The sequence below is a fragment of the Heloderma suspectum genome, chromosome 4 (assembly GCF_057233095.1).
Source record: "Heloderma suspectum isolate Gila_16-S chromosome 4, 16-S_ref, whole genome shotgun sequence".
Classification (NCBI taxonomy): Eukaryota; Metazoa; Chordata; class Lepidosauria; order Squamata; family Helodermatidae; genus Heloderma; species Heloderma suspectum.
In genome coordinates, this window is record NC_139461.1 from 140,983,692 (window position 1) to 141,005,709 (window position 22,018).

The window sequence follows — 22,018 nt, forward strand, 5'->3', positions numbered from 1 at the left end:
AACAAAATTTGTTAATTACAAGTAGACTGCGAACGGTTAAATATAACCACCTACTAACAACGGAAATGTAAAAATGGAATATCATATTAATGTATAGACTGACACTTTAAACTATGTCTAGGATGGAAATATTACTTCAAGTGAGGTCCTGCAGAGGCAATTATGAGATTCTGGGATTCTGATCAAAACATATTGGACAAGTCAGGATTTTCAGTCAAGAATGTACTGTTCTGTGGATTCTAACAAAAGTGGGAACTTTACTTCCTCGCTAGTCTGACCAAGATTTCACTGTTATTTTCCGTTCTCACTATACAGTCAAGAAGAATTGTACACACCTTCACTTTTTTCCAGCAGAGAGGCAATGACAGCTTCATTTTCAACAGGATTCAATGAGCAGGTAGAGTACACCATCCTACCTCCTTCTGCCAGCTGCTCTACTCCACGGGTTGCAATCCTTAATTGCAATCTGCACAGGAAGTATTTTTCATAAACTGATTATCATCTCATAATCCTTGCAAAAGAGGTTATTATGACATTTAAAATCAACTGATTTTATATATTTCAATGCTATTTTGCCCTCCCTGTAAAGAACTCAGGGAACTAGACATACACCCCCCCTTTTAACCTCACAACGACCTTGAAAGGTAGATTACACTGTGTCTGTGTGACTGGCCCATCACCTAATGGCTGTCACGGCTAAGTAAGGATTTGTACCTATGCCCCTCTGGTACAAAAAGGATTTGTACCTATGGTCCTAGCATGATACTCACTATTTTTGATATATAATACCGCCCTTTAATTATATTCCCCAGGTGGTTTACAAAAAGAGTGGCCTTTGCAAAGATGACTAATTGTGTTCCTGTTTGGAGATGCCTGCAGTTATTGCAAGTAGCCAGCGGCAGATTGGCTAAGATGCTAGGTTGGCTCCAATTGCTGCAGGGCTAGGGGGCAAGCTGCCCTCCTTGTCATAATGAAATAAAAGAGATTATTCACACTGTGGCATTCTTGGAATTTACAGTTCCACAACTGACTGGACTGCTGGCATGAGCCTCACTAGACTTTAGTGAGCAGTTGTCACAGTGGCCCTTAATCTGAAACATGGCATATAAAAGATCATACATACTGACCCTAAATAAATAACAAAGCGGAGTATATCAGTGATTATAATCACCCGTGTTTGGCTTGAGGGAAACCCTCCTTGAATTTTCCCCTGCTGGTAAATCAGGGAGGGGGGCCTGTCAATTTGAGGTCCTGCTGCTTAGGTTGTCAATTTATATATCCCAGGTTTGTCATCTGTGCCTCAGATAACTCTTCCTCCTCCTCTAGCTGTTCAATTACATTAATAGTAGGACTCAGCTTACTAACATCTGAGAATGCTGTAGACACACCATTTATTGGATGACGGTCAAATTCGACCGGTCTGTCTGGGAACCCTAATTCCTTGTCTTCCAGATATCTCATATCTAAACATGTAGAATATTTTTGCTAAGTATTGAACAGCCTTCCAATGGGATCTCTGTTCAATCTTACTTATTAGTGGATTAATCTCTACTGCCATGAGACAAGACGATCTGGCCTTCCCTATCCCAAGAGGCTCCTGCACATCTCCACCCTCTCCTTTATGACCACTGTCCTGCTGGACTGAACCATAATCCTCCACTGGCTGATGTACACCCTTCTGCATCCTTCTGCATTGAGCAGGGGGTTGGACTCGATGGCCTTGTAGGCCCCTTCCAACCCTACTATTCTATGATTCTATGATTCTTTATTATCTGTACATCTACCACTCCCTGCCTGAATACTTATCATCTGTTCTTTCAGGGACTCAAATCTCATCACAATTTCATTCGGTACATCTAGCAGTAGAGCATGAAATGAGTGTAACAGTGCTTTCTCCTCAGTGTCAAAAAAAAACCCTTCCTCGTTAAAGATATTCTCCCTAGTTCTTGCATCCCTGCAGGTTCTATCCATTTCTGCTCTTGAGTTTCTAAATTCAGAGAAGTGGAGAGTTTTCTAGAGTAATATCTAAATCAATCAAGTTCTTATGAGTATTGAACTCTACTGTTACTTTTCGGACAAGAAATAAAATATCCACACAGAGCCAAAGAGTTAAGTTCTCAAAGAATCTGGAAACTACTATGTACCTTTTTGCAAGTACATCCTTCCTATTACATACAAGTCTGGCTAAACCCTGCTCTTGAATGGTAACCACCGCACTTGCATATACAAAACTGAAATATAAATAATCCACTTGGGCGACATCAGCTATAATAAAAAAGCTTGGGAAAGCCATATCCAGAATATTCAGGAGGTGCAATTTACACTCATTCTATGTTAGTATCCTCTTAGGTTTGCCTTTGAACTGTGGTGCTGGAGAAGACTCTTATGAGTGCCCTGGACTGCAAGGAGGTCAAATCAGTCCATCCTAAAGGAAATCAACCCTGAGTGCTCCTTGGAAGGACAGATACTGAAGCTGAAGCTCAAATATTTTGGCCACCTAATGCGAAGAGAAAACTCCCTGGAAAAGATCCTGATGCTGGGAAAGATTGAAGGCAAAAGTAGAAGGGGACGGCAGAGGATGAGATGGCTAGATAGCATCACTGATGCAATGAATATGGACTTGAGCACACTCCGGGAGAGAGCGCAGGACAGGAAGGCCTGGCGTGCTATGGTCCACGGGGTCACGAAGAGTTGGACACGACTGAACAACAACAACAACCTGTTGACAGAGCAGTACTAGGTCCCAACTTTTACTGTCTATAATCTCCATCTTGTTTAACTTTGTTTCCACAAGAACATTTGACCAAAGGTCCTGCTTGTCTATCTCCTGTGCCTGAACAGGTCCAAATGAAAGGGAGTGAGCTACAGGACCAGCTGTAAGTTCATTTTGGAGTTCAGCATTGTCACATTTATTTTCCTTTTCCTCACTTTTCTTCTTTAACTTCTGTTCTGTTTTTTGTTTGGTATCTTCATCTAATAGTTTAAGGAGTTTCTTAAACTGCATTTTCTTATAGGAGGGAATCTTTCTGTTTGGGATATTTTTACACTTCTTTAACTTATTATTCCCATTCTTACTGAAGTAGAAAAAAATGCCTTTTGGTATACTGCATGCGGAGAGTCACGTACGAAAGAAGACGGTGACTAATTAAGTTACTGGCTGATTAACTTACTGCGCATGAGTCACAATGCCTAGCAGGACCCTTGTCTCTGAAAACCGGAAAACTTCCTTTGAAGGAAGGCTGTGGCTCCTTGTTTCCTTGTTTGTATAAATACCAAAGTCACCTATTGTTCTGGGTCCAGTCCCCAGGGGCCATGCTGGCAACTCTTGACTGCACCACACCTTGGTGTTCTGGTAATAAACATCCGCTCAAACGAAAGTCAGTGTCTGTTCTCTAGCCAAGCCCAGCAGAAGGGTAAAATTCTGCAACATCCCTATCCACACTCTTATTGACCCTTCTATTCATCACATCTGGCTTATTTATTTGAGATCTTCATTTGCTAATAACACTCTCTAAGCCTGATTGGCTGGAACCTGAATTAACCTTTTTACGTAGTTCCACAAGTGTAGCCAAAGCTCGTTACATTCAAACAAATAGGATTTAACATGTTCAATGTCCTTCATTATCATGAAAAACCATACCTCAACTGGTAGGTTATCCTCACTCATTTTCTCATTCTGGCTGGAAGATTCTTCCTTGTCTGATTTTACATTGTGGGCTAACTCAGAGATTTGTTTTGACATCAGCTCATTTAACATTAGTTCATTTAGGGTGCAATCCTATGGCTGCTATACAGCAGCTAGACGTCATTTAACATTAGTTCATTTAGGGTACAATCCTATGGCTGCTATACAGCAGCTAGACGGCCAAAGGACTGGTCGATTCCCAGGAAACAACCTCAGAGCCCATGCTTCAAGGTTGGTCCCCAGAGAACCACCTCTCCACCCCCTCCCCCGCTGCCTCACGGGGCGGGTCATTCAGAAGTGCCAGTACGACACTTCCTATGTGTCATCCAGCCTCCCCACCCCATGCTCCGAGGTCCCGCAGCTAGACAGGTCTAGCTGCAAATGCAGGGTGCCTGGAGCACAGAAGAGATGAGGCCTCCGCACTCCTCCTGTCCTGTACTGGATAGGCAGTCGCCTCCGAGTTTGGAGGCAGCTGTCTATCCCCATAGGATTGCACCCTTAGCTGTTTATCCTGTCCAAATGGCTGTATCGCCTCTCAAGTTACTTTGGATTCAGCAGAGGCCAATTCTGAAGAGAGGTTAACAAAGGATAAACCCCCTTCATGGTCTTGAATATTGCCTTTGAAGTCCACTGTCCAATCTAAGATGGAATTCATGGTAAGTACGGAATCAGCTTCCACTTTTTGTTTTCAGCCCTGGCTGTAAAAAAGAGCATAATTTTTGCTTGGTCTTTCTTCCCATTTAAAAGGGAACTCCCAGAAGTGGGTAAAATCCCCAAAATTCTATATGAATTTCTGGTGAGCACCATTTCTTTGTCTGGTTATATACAATGCTGGGAAAAGCACATTACTGAATCCCAGATAGTACAGAAATTCCCAACCTCTGCAAGTTTATACTTAGAATCTCAGGCCCACATGGCATCACAGATCTCTCTTCAAGGCTTCACAAAACTCTCTTCACTCCTCCCATCAGAAGAATTCTCTTTTCTCTTCACCTTCTCTTCTATGTATTTATTAAACTTTCTAAATCTCCTCTCCTCCTCCCCTCTGCTGTAACTCCAAACAGAAACAGGAGCAATCAAAAAAGTATAAGGACTGAAAAATACAGTCCTGATGGTTTCACTTTTCAGAAACAAGAGAAATATAAAGGAAGATAGTAAGCAAAGGAAATAAATGCTACCTGCTGAAAATACATTCTTCTTAGGCAAAACACCAATAGTCAGCTAGTTAATTAAAGTAACTGTGGAGCTCCAAACAAACACACCCTATCATGACACCATCTTCCCAGCTCCACATCAGAATGTTCAAAAGGTCTGGTTATCTAGATATCTTACAAAGGCTGTAGCATCTCCAAAACTGCTGGTCTTATGAACAACTGCTGAGGTGTTTAAGGGGCAGCGGCCCGCCCTTTTTTCAGGGCAAATAATTACTGGGGGGAAAAGAAAGCAGTATCTACTGGGGAACAGTGTACATGATTCCAGACATCCATAATTCCAGATCTGACAGAATTTATTAGGGCTTACCCCCTCCTACCCCACCCCCCAAGGTGTAATGGGGAACATTAATTTCATCTGTGTTTCTGTAAATTAATTTTGAGGGCTTGAATGCAGCTCTAGGTTCTGTAAATTCAATTTTGGGGCTCTAGGCTCTGTAAATTCAATTTTAGGGCTTGAATGCAGCTCTAAGCTCTAGAAATTAATTTTCCTTCATTCTGACCTCTTTATTATTTATATATAAAACACAGTCCAAAAACAAACTTTTTAAAACTCAAATAAAAAATTAGATGCATTTTTGAGCCATTTTTCGATATGAAAATATGCTTAATTTCCTCTATTTTGCTCCAAAACTTCCCTGAACCTCCTTTATCCTGGGTGTTAATGAGAACCTGTTTAACACCTGAATTAACACTGGGAGTATTCCATACCTCCGAGACCAGCATTTATGGGTCGCATCAATATATTTCAGTTTGGTTTCAGTAATTAATGGTCCCCACTGCCGCTTTTTTGGAGAGGTCAGAAAGCAGGTAAGTATTCTGACATGGGCTCTTGGACTACATGATCTTAAAAGTTTGTATAAATGTTTCCACTTTACCTTAAATCAGACAGAAAAGGAGCAACAGGGTCCTTGTCAAGAGTTGACCTTCGCCTCCCCTCCAAACCAATTTTTGGCAGGGGGGGCTTTCCCCCTTCCTATTAAGACCAATGAAGTGATTGTCCATTGGCTTTAACAGGGAAGGAAAAGCCCACACTAAAAAAATGGCGGGGGGGTGAAGTGCACTCTCATCAAGGACACTTGGGGCAACAGGGTCCTTGGGGGGGGTGGATGTTGACCGCCCCCTTACCTTTTTTCAGCAGGGAGGATTTTCCTCTCCCTATTAAAACCACTGGACAAATCACTGCATTGGCTTTAATAGGGAGGGGAGAGAGAAAATGAGGAGCCAGAGACATAGATGGAAGGAAGAAGAAGCCGGAAGGAAGGAAGGAAGGAAGGAAGGACGGGCCAGAGAGAGAGAGAGAAGAAAGAAAGAAAGAAAGAAAGAAAGAAAGAAAGAAAGAAAGAAAGAAAAGCGGGAAGGGGGAAGAAAGAGGATCCAGACAGACAGACAGGATGAGCCAGAGAGAGAGAGAGAGAGAGAGGAGCCAGAGAAAAAGGAGGAGCCAGAGAGAGAGGAGGAAAGAGCCAGAGGGAGAGAGAAGCCACAGGGAGTAGCATACACTTAGGGTGCTCATTCATGCACAGACATAAACACAGATAAGTGGGGGCTCTCCCAACATCTTTTTTATTGGCCCTCCACCCCTCTACAGGTTAATTTGTGCCCATGGGCTCCAAAAGGTTGAAGACCTGTTCTATGGCAGTAGCTCAGAGAACAGCTTGCAGTTGAAATAACATTAGGGGTAGGCAATCTGGTGCCCTTCAGGTCTTTTGAATTACTACTACCATATGCCTCAGCCAGCAAAGCCAATGCCCAGGGATTATGGGAGCTGCAGTCCAAAACTTCTGGAGGCACTGGATTGCCTACCCCTGAAATATATACTTTTCCTTGGAAAGGAGAAGAAACATAAATTCTCAGGACTAGGTTCATTGCCGGGTGGTTAAATCCAGGATGTCCTTCCTTTCACCCATTCCTGTAGCCACAGAAAAGTAATCAGTGATAGGATAAATTTCTCTAACTATTGTGGAAATAATTCTTTACCTGGCTACCCTGCTGATCACTGGGCACTTAAGCAGTGTTGAAACTTCTGTAACATGTATGGGATTAAGTTTCTATTTGAGTTTGCAGTTACATGCTTAATGCTCTATTCTTTGAGCAAAAGGAACAAACGGAACATTTGCAAGCATGTTTGAATCAAGTTTACAAATAAGTTGAAGGTTAAACATGAACCTTGTAATTATTCTTTAAAAGCAGATTATTTTCTCCTGGGGGCTTTCTCCACGACCACAGAAGGAGATGGAAGGAGAAGCCAATCATAGCTTACCCGGATTTTTCAAGGAGCCTGCTTTAGTCTGCACAGAGCTCCACAAGTGAGTGTATTGCAGTCCTTCACAGAACATATTTCAGATGGGGGGGGTGTTAATGAACGTCATCTGACTGGCAGGGGCTGCTCAACCAATAAGAGAGGCTCTCTCCCTGCCCCCCATACAGGCTCTCCCCCCTTTCTCCTTTGATAAAATCCTGGGAGGTTTCCTCCCCTGTATACACAGAAATCACTCTCTTTCTCCCCCTCCCCCCACCCACAGACAATCATGAAAGGAACACAGTGTTCTTGCTGCCCTGCTGCAATCAATCGAAGCTTCAAAGCTTTCACATTAAGGCTCTCTAAATGCATTATTTCGATTCATGGGAATCTCGGGAGTGTGTAGTTCGGGGACAAGGCTCACTGACCACAATGGGAGTTACTCCCGAGTAGACACACATGTTTGTGCTGGGAGAGACAGGGAGGGGAAATGGATGGGAAACCAGCCCCCTTTCTAACCCAATGCTGCTCAGGATCAGGATGATCGACGGTGGAAGTAGTTACTTCTGAATGGCAATAAACCAAACAATGGAGAATCACAGCTTAAAGAAAGCTCTTTACAGCCTTTAGGGAATTAGTGCTTTAAATTGTGCTATTTCAATGGGGGGGGGGTCTCTGTAAATTCTGATGTGCGCACTCAGGGGACAAGCCTCACTGACCACAATGGGAGTTACTTCTGAGTAGACACTAATCGGTTTGTGCTGGGAAACACACAGACAGGAAGCACACAGGAACACCCCTTGACCAGGGTCACAGTGAAAGGCACACCCTGGGCAGGGCTAGCATACCCGAGGTCAATGTGGGGGTTGGGGCACACAACAACTATACCGGGGGGAACCCAACTCAAGGAAAAGAATCGGACTTTAAGGAGTCTCAGGAAATCCAGTTTTTCCCTGATAAGCTCTGGGTTGGCTGCTGGATGGCCACAACGTCATATATCCCTAACGACTTCCAAATGCAGTCGGCTCGGAGTAAATCACTTGTGGAGACACCCCCCTGATAAGCAGTCATGATTGATCTCCATCAGAAACCCTAACCATAGTATAATTTTATGCCACATTTGTTGTCTGAAAGGCATACCCTACTGTTTTCATTTCAGGCTGGCTATAGAAGACGATGTTGCCCCTTTCTCATTACTATTCACCTTACTTACAAAAACTGCACCCTTTTCTTCCAGCTCCTCTAATAAGGGGTAATTTGCTTCCACAATGGACGTTATTATTAAAAGCTAAGATTTATGAAATATGACAGTGAGCCAAAGATCAGGAATACAAAGGCACATGTGAAAGGGACTTGGAACTGGCAATTACAAATCAGTAATGGCTATATATCCGTAAAGAAAGGGGCATAGTATTCAAGTGGATATTAATTCAAGAGAACTCTCACAAATTGTTGTTCCAATAGTATTACACCTCATAGAATTGCAAAGACATACAAATGGTACTTGTTGGAAACACTGCTGTGTGAATGTTGACTTTATGGTGGAATCCTAATCGAATAAGCTTCCATTGGAGAAATATTGCTATAAAGTTGCAGTGGAGTCAGACAAAACCTGAGCAGAATTTGACTCCTTCGGACCACTTCTGGTGCTACCTGATATGTGAAGCTGGTTGCTCTCCAAAGCCAACAGAATCAAAGCCAGGCCAGAACAAGGCTTCATTACCATTCTGTGCTCAGAAATGCAGACATTCTGTCTCCTCTTCCAATAGCATCAGTTGGTTTCCTTTCTCCTAAACACTGATGATCAGGGAGAGTGTGGGGTGGGGTGGGGGAGGGAGTGCAGTTGAGTGACTGAGAAGTCCACTTTCTAATCCTAAGGCATGGTTTACTAGGGGATCCAATCACTGTGCTTTGGGAGAGGGTAAAGATGAGACCATGAGATTGCCGTTCTCCCAACATTACCAAATTTCACTAAGAAAAAGTGAAACACACCACTGTTAACTCCACCCAAAATTAAAGATTCTGAGATACATTTTGTCCATGATAATTTCTCCAACACTGTTCAAATCACTACATATTTGATAACACCAGTAAGTGTAGCATGTAAACACTAAACCTGATTAATATTCTAACTCTGGGATCCCCAAGGGCAACAATGTGCCTACAGACACCTTCCTTGGCATCCGGTCCGTCCTGGTTTTTTAAAAGAACTGTTAATATATATTTTTATTAAGAAAGTTTTAACTGGAAGGCTGGAGTGCTGCAAAATAAAGTGCCAGGCTCCAGCATCATGTTTATTTCCAAGAACGCCACTTGGCCCCAGGACAGATTTAGAAAATAAAATGGTAGGCGGCTGTAGAAAAAGGTATGCTGGGGCTGTTAGGAAGCATCCTGGGAGGACAGAGGAAGTAGCAGTTTGTATGCTAGGGGGCTGGTGGAGAGTGAGTGAGGCCAGGCATTTTGTCTGGCTTTGGGGCATGCATGTTTCTCTGGGCATCACCAGTTTGCCTTCTGTGAAACTGGTATTGTGTTATGCTTTGGGGAAGCAAATATGTGATTTGCTCTTTGGGCCACAGATTCAATTCCTGCCTTGAACTTAGTTTTTGGGCCAAGTTACTTGTCTGAGCCTCATCAGATGCTGGAGCAAAAAAACTAAATGATGAAAAGAATGGTTTTGTGTTGTGGAGCTCTTCTCTGCCTTGGTTCTGGGACAAGATACCTTTCTTTTCACCTTACCAGCTTTACTTCTGGGAAATGGGTGTTTTGTGACTGGCCACACCCACCACGGCAGCCATGTTGTGAATGGGCAACCCACCCCCGAAACCATTTTGTGAGAGTACCAGTGACAAAATTCCAAATGTACAGACCAGCCCCAAAAGGTTGGGGACCTCTCTTCTATCTCCTAGTGCTTATTATGTTGGTGTACTTACAAGGTTCCTATTATATGTATTATTAGGTGGGGGGGTTGTGTCTGACCTTTTTCCTCACAATAAATGTGTTGCAATTGCCCCGTGGGGGGGAATTAAGAAGTTCACTATCACTATGGGGCTTTCTTTGGTCTGTTTTCCATACAGCCCTCAATAAACAATGGGGTGCAGGGGCAAACCCCTGGACTAAGTGCCTTCCTCCACCATACACTATTTTTATCCCTCTCTTAAGTTCAAAGAGGATGTGAGATTAGTAGTAAAATGCTTTTTTACCCATGTAGATGCAAGCTGTTTTGCGCAGTCCACTTTTTCCATACATCAATGTTTTTCCTCATGGTTCCATCTCCACTGGAAGAGAAATTTGCACATTAATTCCAATGAAATCTGAAAGTTACATTCTGAGCCAGTTACTAGGTTACATTTCAATACAAGCTGGCTCAAACTTCATGTGCTTTTTTCTCCTGACACACAAGTTGCAAACATTAATTGGGTCCCATCAACACCAGCAAGTTCTCAACTGACCAGTTTTGGCAACAAGTCACTCAGACAGTTTTGAAGTATATTCTTTGGGTATAAAACCCCTTCAGAAACTGGCATAGAGGGAAAAATCTGGGACAGAGATTCTACAAACTTTTCTCTATATCCAAAAAGGATTTACAAGCAAGTACTTTTACTCTTCTTTTTACCATAACTAAAGTCTTCCTGATAATAAAACCCTTTGTTTCAGTTTTCCAAATCTCTGCTATTTCAAAGCCAATATATCAGGGCAATGTTTTACTACCCTATGTGCAGATAGTACACAAAGGCATCCTTAGCAGGATTCAAAAGACAAACAAGACAATGAGAAAAGGTTATTCTAAACAAGTAATGCAAACAATTAAGGCTGAGGGGAAAAATTAAATGTAGTTTTGGAAACTAACAAACTCTAGCCCAATTACACTTGCATTCCACCCTTCCTCCAAAACGCTTCTGCCATCATGTTTAGTAATTAAACTGTGAGGTAGATTAGGCTGGGATATAGCAACTGGCTCAAGGCTCCCCCAAAAGCCTCATAGTAGGGAGGAGATCTGAACTCAGGCCTCAGAGATACAAATCCCAGCTCTCTATACAATGCATCAAACACTAGTTCTCTTGACATGATGCAAAAGTCTATTAGCATTAAAAAGTTGTGCTAAAGGCAGCAGTATGCTTGTGATATGAAAAATGAATGCAACATACCTGCAAGGGACATCACACAATATCCTGTCATAGAAGAGGATCTCCTTCTTTCCATTTGTGGTGATCTGTAAATTAGGAATGCTGGAAGCATCGTGGTTTACAACCATGATGCAAGGGCTGTTTAACCTCTTTGCCTGATGTACTAGCAAATAGCAACGCTTGTTGTCAACGTCATTGGCAATTACAAATCCCTCTAGGGAAAAAAATTGAACTCAGGTTAAGGGAATAATGGGGGGGGGGAGAAGAGATTTCTCTGTATTTATTAGCCCAGATAGGCTCAAAAGAGTATTAAGGAAATCATATTAGCAAAAGAATGATTTATAAGATTCTTTTTAGAATTACAGATATCAACATACAGGAGGGGTGTGTCAACTGACATTAACATTATGTAGATTAAGTTATGTGCGAACAAGTTTGATGTTAAATAGTATTTTGAACTTGTTTTCCACAGGGTGGCTTGTTAACCATGCAATGTGGCTTGTTAACCACCCTGAACAAGCCAACAACAAGCCATAGGTTCTCAAGATAGCTTGTTAGAGAGAAAAAAAGCAACACTGCATGGTTAACGAGCCACCATGTGGAAAACACGTTGCACTCAGACAACACAATAACCCATGGTACAGTAGCAACCCATGGTTCAACAACAAGCAAGAAAAAATCAGGACAAGCACCAGCCCATTTTTTAATCTGGGCAGAGCACCAGCAAGGGAAAGAGAATGCATCTCAAGGGATCTAGTGTGACCTAATAATGGAAATAATAAAAACACACATATTCACTCCTTTATACTAGCAAAATGTATAACAGAGGGTGTATACACATTGACTGAAGTGAAATGGTGGAATCCCTAGATGCCAGGTGAGATCCAAGTCCAAACAGCAACCAAGCTGAGGTTCTATGAGCAGGCCTCTAATGACAGAAACTTGGCCAGGACCTATCCCATTTGCCCAATGTGGTTTCAAGGCTCACTTTATGTGTCTTTCTGCAAACTCTCAAAAAAATTACGTGCTGCCCATCACACTTGGATTGGATGATACATTGTATATGAGCAAATTGGGCACTAATAACTGTAGTCCAGTGCCAACCCTGAATGATGAAGAAGGTTTGAGGAGAAGTCAAGCTGCTAGACTTCATTGTATGAAAACCAATTTTATTTCTCAAAATAAAACCATGATTAAAATTTACTTACACACACTCTCTCTCTCACTTACCTGGAAAAGGAACACTCATGTCTGCATGCAGCATCTCAATAAGTTGGGCAGTCTTGGACCCAGGTGCAGCACACATATCCAGAATCTCCCAAGAACAAAAAGTTACAAAAATAAAAGACATGGAGCTTGCTAATAGTATTCAAAAATATGTTACATAATATCTGCTTTGTTATATACCGGAAGAAAGTATTCTGGTATATATATTATTTCATATACATTATTTCATATACTGCACGATAATCCTAAAACCTCCCCTGTTCTACATATATACCAGTTAAAGCTAGGAATTCTAATTCAGATCTGACCATAGCCACTCCACAAGTGTGTCTAAGAGAGAGGTATGCAAAGATTCAATTTTGTTCTGAAATACTTATCTAGCCGACTTAAAAATCCTGCTCATTTTGAACAGACGCAACTGAGGAACAATAGAGCAGCAATAAGATAAAATAATTCAAGCCAGTTTTGCAGTTGGCCACTGCCCAGTGAGCAAATTTCCCTCCTCCATGGCAAAAGAGATGTGTGGGTAGTTGTGGTATGTGGTGTGGTACTATTCCTGCTGGCTCAGTGAACAAAATGTTTTTAATACTACGGAGAAGGGAGAGAAGACGAGCAGTCATCATATCACGGCTATGCAGTTAAAGGCCTAGAAGTCGCATTGCATAAAAAAGTCATGTGCCCTTAAACACTGGGGATGGGAGGTGGAGGAGACAGCACGTGCATGTTGCTAAGGCTCTATTTCTCTCACTCGTAACTGGAACTAAGGCAAAAGAGGAAGGTGGCAATGGAGACAGGAGCAGTGGACAAGTTCCAATCCTGTGAAACATTATTTACACGGCTGATTTAAAAAACTGAATATAAAGTAGCACCCTACTTTATATTAGCGAGGGGGAATAAAGGTGAGAATGCAAGGCAGAGGAAGGCAGCGTTTCAGCACCTCGACAATGAAGACAAACTGATCAACAATTTTGATATGAAGCTAAATAAGATGGGGACATATATTAAATCATGCCACAGATTGGGAAGCCTAAGATGGCACCTTATCTTATTTTTAGGTAACTAAATTGTAGACACATATACGTACATTCTACATGCATAGTACCCACATGCAGAACACTTATAGCTAACCTCACTAAAACAGAATATGTGATACAAATGTATAATACAAAATTCCAACAAATAAGCTGTTTTGCATTGAGCTTTTTTCCCCCAACAAGGTTTCAAGATCTCACAGTCATGCAAAGGTACCTTATGATGAGGCTGGACATTAAGGAGAAGGGGCGGGATCATACTGACAGCTTCTTGACGACTAATGTTCCCCTAAAGCAAAAAAATGAAAATAAATGAAATACAACTTTAACTCCATCTTATGATTATATACACTGAAGAAAACATATACACTTGAAGTAGCTAAACATGTTGTTTATAGGGGCAGCCATCTGATCCCAATTCCCTTATATATTTAAATGTCATACATCAAGAACGCTGGAAGTCAGAGATCCAGTTCGGACAATCTTTCCAGGCTTCATAAACCATGGTTGATAAATCATGGTTTATGAAGCTGGGAATGAGCTTCATAAGCATCAGGGGCAGAGCAGCACTCCTCCCTCACTTGCATGCTTTGGTGAAAATATTCTGGCCTGTTATGTCTGAACCGGAAAACTCTGGCTTAATGTCAGTTAACAAGCCAAGAAAAAAAGCCAGGACGCAATAAACCATGACTCATGAAGCCTGGAATGATTGTCCAAACTAGGCCAGAGAGAATTAGTTTCTTCTAGTTTCTTGCTCTCAGAATATGAAGAAATGTCTTAATTTATGTCCAGTGGAGGTAGCCACTCTGAATTCCCAAATCGATTATAAGCCAGGCAAAATATAGCTTTCCAAGATACTTTTCTATAGCTAAAATGGAATTTAAGAATTAGGGCTCCAACCTTTAATTCAGAGGTATGCAACCTTTTGGATTGTGGACATATTTGGCAATTTCAGAAACTGTCCTGGGCACCACCTCAAAATGGCTGCAATGGGAGGCACAACAAAGGTCAAGTAACCTGCTGAAAAGACTGAGTGCAAGGCAGAGGTGGGTTCTGAGCCCCAACATACTAAACAACTCCTTTGAACCCATATTTTTTTGCACCAACAGAAACTTGTTTCACAGCAATCATAGCTGCAGGTAAAAAAAGTGTTAGCTTTTTAAGTGGGAGGTGTAGGGCACCTTAGTGGGCACCAAGAAATGTGTCCAAGGGCACATTGTTGCCTGCAGGCACCACACTGCCTACCCTTGGTTTAACTGAATCATTATTTAGCTCAATTAAAAATCTTTTAAATCAAGTAAGAGGCATTCACAATAAATCAAGAAATCTTAAATTAAAATATTTTAAAGTATTTATATAATGTGTCCAATGACAGGAACCACTGTAGAAGAGGCGTTTCCTCTCTACGTTCTCAGAGAAGGGAATGCTTCTTCTAAGATAGCGCTTAGCGCCATATACAAGCAAAGAAAGCATTTCTTCCTTCAACACATATACAAGCAAAGAAAGCATTTCTTCCTTCAACACTATAGTTTTAAGTCACATATAAATTTGTACAGATTTAATCTATTAAACTCACTGGGTCAACTACTGTATGTCTTTAATTTGTCAGATTTGGATGGTCCTTCCCCCTTTGCAATCAACACCACACAAGAGACAAAGCTTCAGGCTATCACTACTTTATTTTGCTAGGACCTAGCCTCTTTACAAATGCAGATTCCAGGAAAACTCTCAGACTGCCACAGGCCCCTAACAACTAATCTGCAAGGAGACAAACCAAAGGGTAAAGAAGTTGCCAACAGTTTGGGCATGAACCTCTCACGGCCACACTTGCTTCGCAGTGATGCCCCTCCCTTAGGGTGGCTCCCTCCTACATTGGCTTCCAAGAGTGGCTATCCTGACAAAGCATCTGAGCCCTGACCCTAACTTTTCCCGCTTTGCTTTGCAACATGCCCTAGCATCTCTCAAGTCATGCCCTTATTTGTCCTCCTCCTCGGAAACTTGAGTTCTGACAGCGGAGGGAGGGGGCAGCAACTCAGCCTGGGCCATCTGTTTGTCAAGAGTCTTCGGATAAATCTCTCCCAGTGTCTTGGCTCACTAGGGAGGGTCTCTCTCCCAGCCTCTGATCTAACTACCCGAACTCTGACCCAGAGGCAGAGCTGTCAGAAATCTCAAGGCACCTCATCCCTAGCATAATGTCTTAACAGCCAGCCCTATTGAGAATCCCAGGATCATAGCACATTTCAAAAGTGTCTAGTACATCCTTCCCCAACCTGGTGCCATCCAGGTGTTTTGGACTACAACTCCCAGCATTCCTGACCACTGGCCATGCTGGCTGGGGCTGATGGGGGTTCAAAACATCTGAAGGACATGAGGTTGGGGAAGGCTGGTCTAGTTATTATGGTTGCCAGGTAATGCTACAATTATTACAGTGATATGTCATGAGTTCAGAATGGGGGTCAGGGAAGGATCAGATATTCATTATACTGAAATAATGATTTTACAAGTTAACTAATGTCTTAAAAAAGCTAATATTACACATTAAAATTAGCCCCAGCAGAGCTTTAAAATAACCCCATTCCCAATAATGCTTTCCCCCACCCTGAATATGAAACTAATAATCATATCAAAATCAGTAGGGCAAAAAACGGAACTTTTGACCATGCTGCAGAGTAAATAATTTATGGATTTCAATTTTTAAAATCTCTTTTAATTATACACACAGATAGACAACTTAAAAGGCTTCCCAGTTTAAATGGAGGTGGCCTGCTGAATTCTCACGTTACAGAGGGGAAAGCAGCAGCCTCAGAACCACCAATAACGGAAACAAAACCTAAGCCTACGGTACCCCAGATAGCAAATATGTATAATCTACTGAAGCAGGCTGCCAAAGACACACCCAATATGACAATGCATACTTGAGACTGAGTACGGGTTGAGTATGGGTTGTTGCTGAACCGTGGGTTGTTGTGCTGTGTGAACCCAGCCACACTAACAAATCATGGTTTGTTAATCACAAACAACCCACAGTTCACAACCCAACAACAAATCATGGGTCTTCATGGTTGTCTTCAAGGGTCGTTTGTGGGTTCACACAACACAACAACCCACGGTTCAATGACAACCCATAGCTCAACCCATACTCTACCTTGAGTATGGAGTGTTGTGTTGTATGAACCCAGTCCATGGGCAGAATCCAACTATGTCATTCCATTAGGACAAATGACACTGCACTAGCAGAAACTAGGTTCTGAACTATGCAGAAGAGAAGAATCAAGTAAAGTTTTGTTTGCAAGCATTTTTGCATAACTCTTGTGCAACCTCTTGTGCACAACTGCTTGTACCCATTGTTACATCTGTTGTGCAACCAGTTGTGCATCCATAATGGGCAACAAAAAGATTGATGCTTATGCAACAAAAAGATTCAACTGAGCTCCACTAGTGCTATTTGAGTTTGAAAAATGTCACCACTGGATACTGCTCTGTGACTCTAAAAAATGGGTCAGGAAGCAGTGGCTAAAAAAGGGCAGGGGGCTTTAAGGAAGCTTGAGTTGGTGGCAAGGGGAATAAAAAAGCAATGATTAAAAAAATACATTTTTTTAATTTAAATCAGATTTTTTATTTTAATTGGATTTTTAAAAAATACATATAAATAAAATACTAAACTTCTCATTTAAGAAATCACAGTTACAATTAAATCTCATCATAAACATGCTAACACTACACTTATAGTGTCATAAAAATTAGTGGCTGTGTCACAGTCTCATATACTGAATTACCTACTAATCAAATATGGGCATTCGTTTCAGTTTCTTATCTCATGAAAATAGCTCTGTCCAGCCTAACAGTCAGCACCTGCTGCTTGAACATCTGGGCTTTCTGTTTCTCTGGCTAATGTTACATATGCAAAGACACAGGCTGGGCAAGAGTGTTGTTGTTCTATGCTTACGTGGTGGTTGAACTCAGTCAAGCAAGCAAGGAAAGGCATTAGTTAAGGCAATAAGACAGACAATACAGTAAGCACGCAACCCTATTAGTTGCACCCTCTATAATCGTAAGCCCTCAAACTTCGAGGCTTATGATTACGCAATGCAGGGCAGGAGGAGCAGTGGAGGTGATCTTTGCTTCCTTGTCCTCCTGCCCTGCATTTTACACTAGATGGGCTTTTCTGCCCATCTAGCTGGGGCATTTTGGAAAGGGAGGGAAGGTTAGAAAGGCCTCAGAGTAAAACGTATCCTGGCCTCTCCAGTCTCCTCCCCTCCCCGCCCACTGAAATGCCCCCTTCTCTGAGGTTGAGTTCCCAACCTTGGAGAGCAGCCAGCACAGTTCTTTCTGCGCCTGCTGCGAGTGACAGGCTCTGATTCTCCCCTTGAGGGCAGAGCGCTGTCTCTGACCTTGGATCAGGGAATCCAAAATAACCAGTGGCCCCTCTGACGCTGTCTAGGGGCCAAAGGATTGTTCCCTAAGGTGGATAAATATCAATGATTTTTTTTAAAAAATCTGACTTTTAAAATTTCTATCTGATTTTAATTTTTTTTAAGTGTAAATACTAGGTTTTTCGTAAATTAACTAGGCTAACATTAAATAATTTGAGTATAAACACGTTAGGCATATAGTTAATCTCTAAATTGAATTACAGAGCAATCCTATGGCCCCTAGGCATTGTCTGAGGAGCCATCGGATACTGGGGATTTTCACCTTGGCTGCAGCAGAGCTATGAGCTGTACTTGCTCAAATCTTCACACAGCACACTCCTCCCATAACTCCCCAGGACAGACACCAACTGAAGGGGCGTGCTCAGCTGCCTGGACTCAGGTGTGGTTGCCAGATGTAAGCCAGGTCTTCATGAGTGGAGGGAGTCTGACAGGACTCTGATCAATTACAGCTGGGGGGGGCAGGCTGGGTGGAGTCAAAACTGGTATGCTTAAAGTTATATAATTCCAACATATCAGTCCTCAATAGATCGTAAGACAACCAGGCAGCTGTGCTATAATCAGAAAGCAGGAACAATGTGTGTCCCTGCAGATTAGAGATGTGAAGGCCCTGAAAAAAACTGGAAAAAATCAGAAAAAAAAAAAGTTTTTGGTTTTGTTTTTTTTACCAAGGACCATTTTTGTTTCTTTTCCAAAAACTTGGAAAAATTGAACAGCTTTGGATTATGAAACATTTTCTTTTAGAATTTAAGACAAGGTGTTTATATACTGTTACCAGGCCATTACCCTCCCTGGCAAATTATTTCTAAAAATGATGTAATAACAAGAATTTTATAGAAAGACTAAATATGTAAAATGCCTGGAAAAAATGAACCCATGGGGAAAATGTGTTTTCATTCTCTCTGTAAGATTCTCAGCATAGTTATTTCTTCCATTTCTTATTAAAATTATTGATCCAATCTATCTTTTACTGATAAACATTTTCGGATGCTCCAAGTCATGCTCAGTTTCCCAACATGTGGACAGAGTATGAGTTTTGTTCTACAGATTCCTGTGTTTCTGGACTTGTCTTCCTCTGCCTGCCTTTTCTGGCTTCTGGGATAATTCAGATGCTTCAGAGACTACTTGCTGAATTTCCATCTAGTCAGACATAAATTAGGAACCTAAAATATGTTATGTATTAACTTGGTTTTTTTTCATGGCTTCAAAAATTTCCGGAAATTTTACATATCTATGCAGACAGCTCCAGAAAGTGAGCAATCCATGCGTCAAAAATGCATTTACGTATGTATTCAAGGAATTAAACATTTAGGACACACTGAAAACACCAATTTTACAGATGGAAAGCACTGAGACAAATCCCAAAGGCAGTCTGTGAATCCATGGCAGAGAACTCAATAAACAATGACAGACACACAGATCAGCAGCTTCATTCATACACGAACACAACCGCCAACAGGACACAAGATTAAAACAGACACAGGGACATAAGAGAGTGATACAACCCCACCCCCGCCACTTGCCTTTGAGAAGGGGACTTAGCAAGGCATGAGAGATAGATGTGCCATCCCACCCCCCTGGGGAACAGAACAGAAAGGAAGGGCCCGACAGACTGACATGCCTGGAAAAATTATGCTTGGGTCCTCGCCCTATCTATGAGGACAAATCTGATTAGAAGCATGAAGGAAGAGCCATCCCCCCATCCCCAAATTCTCTTTAGGGGAAAATGTCATCCACACTATGTCATGTTCATATGTTCCCTAAGGTATGTTTGGGCGGGGGGAGACTTCCTGGATACTAGTGATCACAGTGAGGCACAAAGTGAGAAAAAAAACCAACAACCACCCTTAACATTAATACTTACACATTCTGTTTCGCTAACAAGAAAGTGATGGAATTTTTCTAGCTGTGGGGACTTCCGCAGGATTTTTCTGCTTAAATTTGTATGCCATGCTAACTCTTCTGGATACCTAATGAAATAATAGGTTATCTGAATACGGTATTCTTGGAATCTTTGAACAGGCATAATGAAACATGCAGTTGCCTTTTTAACTGTATACACATGGACTCAGTTTGTGTACAAAGCATGTAACTTTGAGTAATGAAGTCACTCAATGAGCTAAAACAAACATGCTATAGAAGAAAAACAATTAAAGACAGCAATAGAAATTAAATAGTAACAGTGATAAGATACTCTCAATTCTGATGTGTTAGCTACCTTTTATTTTATTCCTAGAAGCAACAGTGTGATTTACGAACTCCTTTAAAGTGCAATCCTATACATGTTCAGACAGAAAAAAGGCCTACAACCCCCAGCATGCCCCAGCCAGTATGGCTGGCTGTGGAATGCTGGGAGTTGTAGAACCTTTTTCTGCATAGGATTGTGCCCTTAAAGCATTTGCACTTACCCAGATTTTTTAAGAGATAGGCTTGGAAGGGGCTCTAGCTCAGTAGAGGTTCCCACTGGCAGAATGGGATGTGTGTTCGATTTTCACCAAATTCCCCTGCAGCCACCTCCTATGCTGTTTTAGAGGCTCCTCAACATTGGAGCAGATTTTGGAGCACAGGAGGCTGCATGAGAATCAGTGAAAATCACTTCCTTCCCTTCTGTAAGCAGAAGGTATTTGTGGTTCCAATCCATACATATTTAGAATATTCTTAAAAACAGACCACACTGCAATAAGTTGAGAATACCATACCAAGGGGGAAAAAAAAAAGCCCAACAATGGCCATGTGCAGACGTATGTCAGCCTGGTATATAAAAAGGTAAAGGTAAAGGTGTCCCCAACCAGTCGTGTCCGACTCTAGGATGCGGTGCTCATCCCCGTTTCTAAGCCGAAGAGCCAGCGCTGTCCGAAGATGCTTCCGTGGTCATGTGGCCGGCATGACTGAACACCGAGGTGCACGGAACACTATTACCTTTCCCGCCGAGGCAGTACCTATTTATCTACTTGCAATTTCTTGCTTTCGAACTGCTAGGTTGGCAGGAGCTGGGACTGAAGACGGGAGCTCACTCCATCACGCGGCACTCGGGTCTCGAACTGCTGACGCCGTCCTTCCGGTCTGCAGTTCAGCGTCTTAACCACTAAGCCACCGCAGCCTGGTATATACTAGTTAGCTAAACTAACCAGATACTAACAAGGAAGTAAAAGCCTTCTGTTAGTGTGGAACAAACAGGAGCCCGAAGCCAAGTTTTGACATTAGTTTTCCACTCCTATTTTTTAACTGGAGCAATAAGCCAGGGTCTGGCCTGTTTACTTCCTTGTTAGTTTCTGGTTAGTTTAGCTGCTCCCAACTGGCAGTGTGTGCCAGTACATTCCTCCTCAGTGATAAGCCAGAATTCTCAGCAATTCATCTGAACACAACCAGTCTAGACTAGGCTGACATTCAAAGTCAGTGTATTATACCACTAACAATTACAACTACACATTAAAGTCAGGTATAATCCAAATACAACAGCCATAATACAATGATCTTACCAGCTTAATGGCTGCGGCATTTCAATTTTCTGGCCATCTACCAGCTGGTTCTCTAACTCCTTGAAATACTTGTCCTTCAAACAATGGAGAATCTCTTTGGCATGGCTACAAAATGAAAAAATAAACCACAACAGTGTGAATTGCCGTGGAAGGAGTGGGGGAGAGCACACACTAATTGTTTTAATAGAACTATTTTAAATGTAAAAAAAACCTAATTCCACCTAATAGCTTAGCTCCAATATTTTTGGTATTATTTATTTTTATTTATTTAAAATATTTCTTGGCCACCTTTCAGGGCAGAAGCCCACTCAATGCAGTGTACAGCAATAAAACACATAAAATGAATACAATATTAAAAGTGATAAAACACAATAAAAACAGTAAAAACAGCAATAAAAACAATGGTAAAAACAGCAATAACTGGTATGGATGAAGCTCTTTCTATGAAGACTAAATTATTTTTCACATGACCATCAACCTTTGCAGAAGCTGTCAAAAATTGAATCAATATGCCAATTTTCCGCAAAGATCACCCACTGCCACATAGTTTTCTCCATACTGTCACAAATCTGCAGCACTGTACAGAAAA

At 41.8% G+C, this 22,018-nt stretch overlaps 1 protein-coding gene across 2 annotated transcripts in view; it reads right to left on the minus strand.

The window, feature by feature from the left end:
- NSUN2 (NOP2/Sun RNA methyltransferase 2) overlaps positions 1-22,018 on the minus strand; it is a 53,492-nt gene that overhangs the window by 28,654 nt on the left and 2,820 nt on the right. For both annotated transcript variants that reach the window (XM_084850673.1, XM_084850674.1), the window contains exons 3-9: positions 21,430-21,534; positions 19,815-19,920; positions 13,738-13,809; positions 12,493-12,577; positions 11,284-11,476; positions 10,339-10,413; positions 336-466 (exon numbers count right to left, since the gene is read on the minus strand). In XM_084850673.1, coding sequence (XP_084706799.1) covers positions 336-466; positions 10,339-10,413; positions 11,284-11,476; positions 12,493-12,577; positions 13,738-13,809; positions 19,815-19,920; positions 21,430-21,534 — 767 coding nt within the window. The remainder of the gene's footprint in view (positions 1-335; positions 467-10,338; positions 10,414-11,283; positions 11,477-12,492; positions 12,578-13,737; positions 13,810-19,814; positions 19,921-21,429; positions 21,535-22,018) is intronic.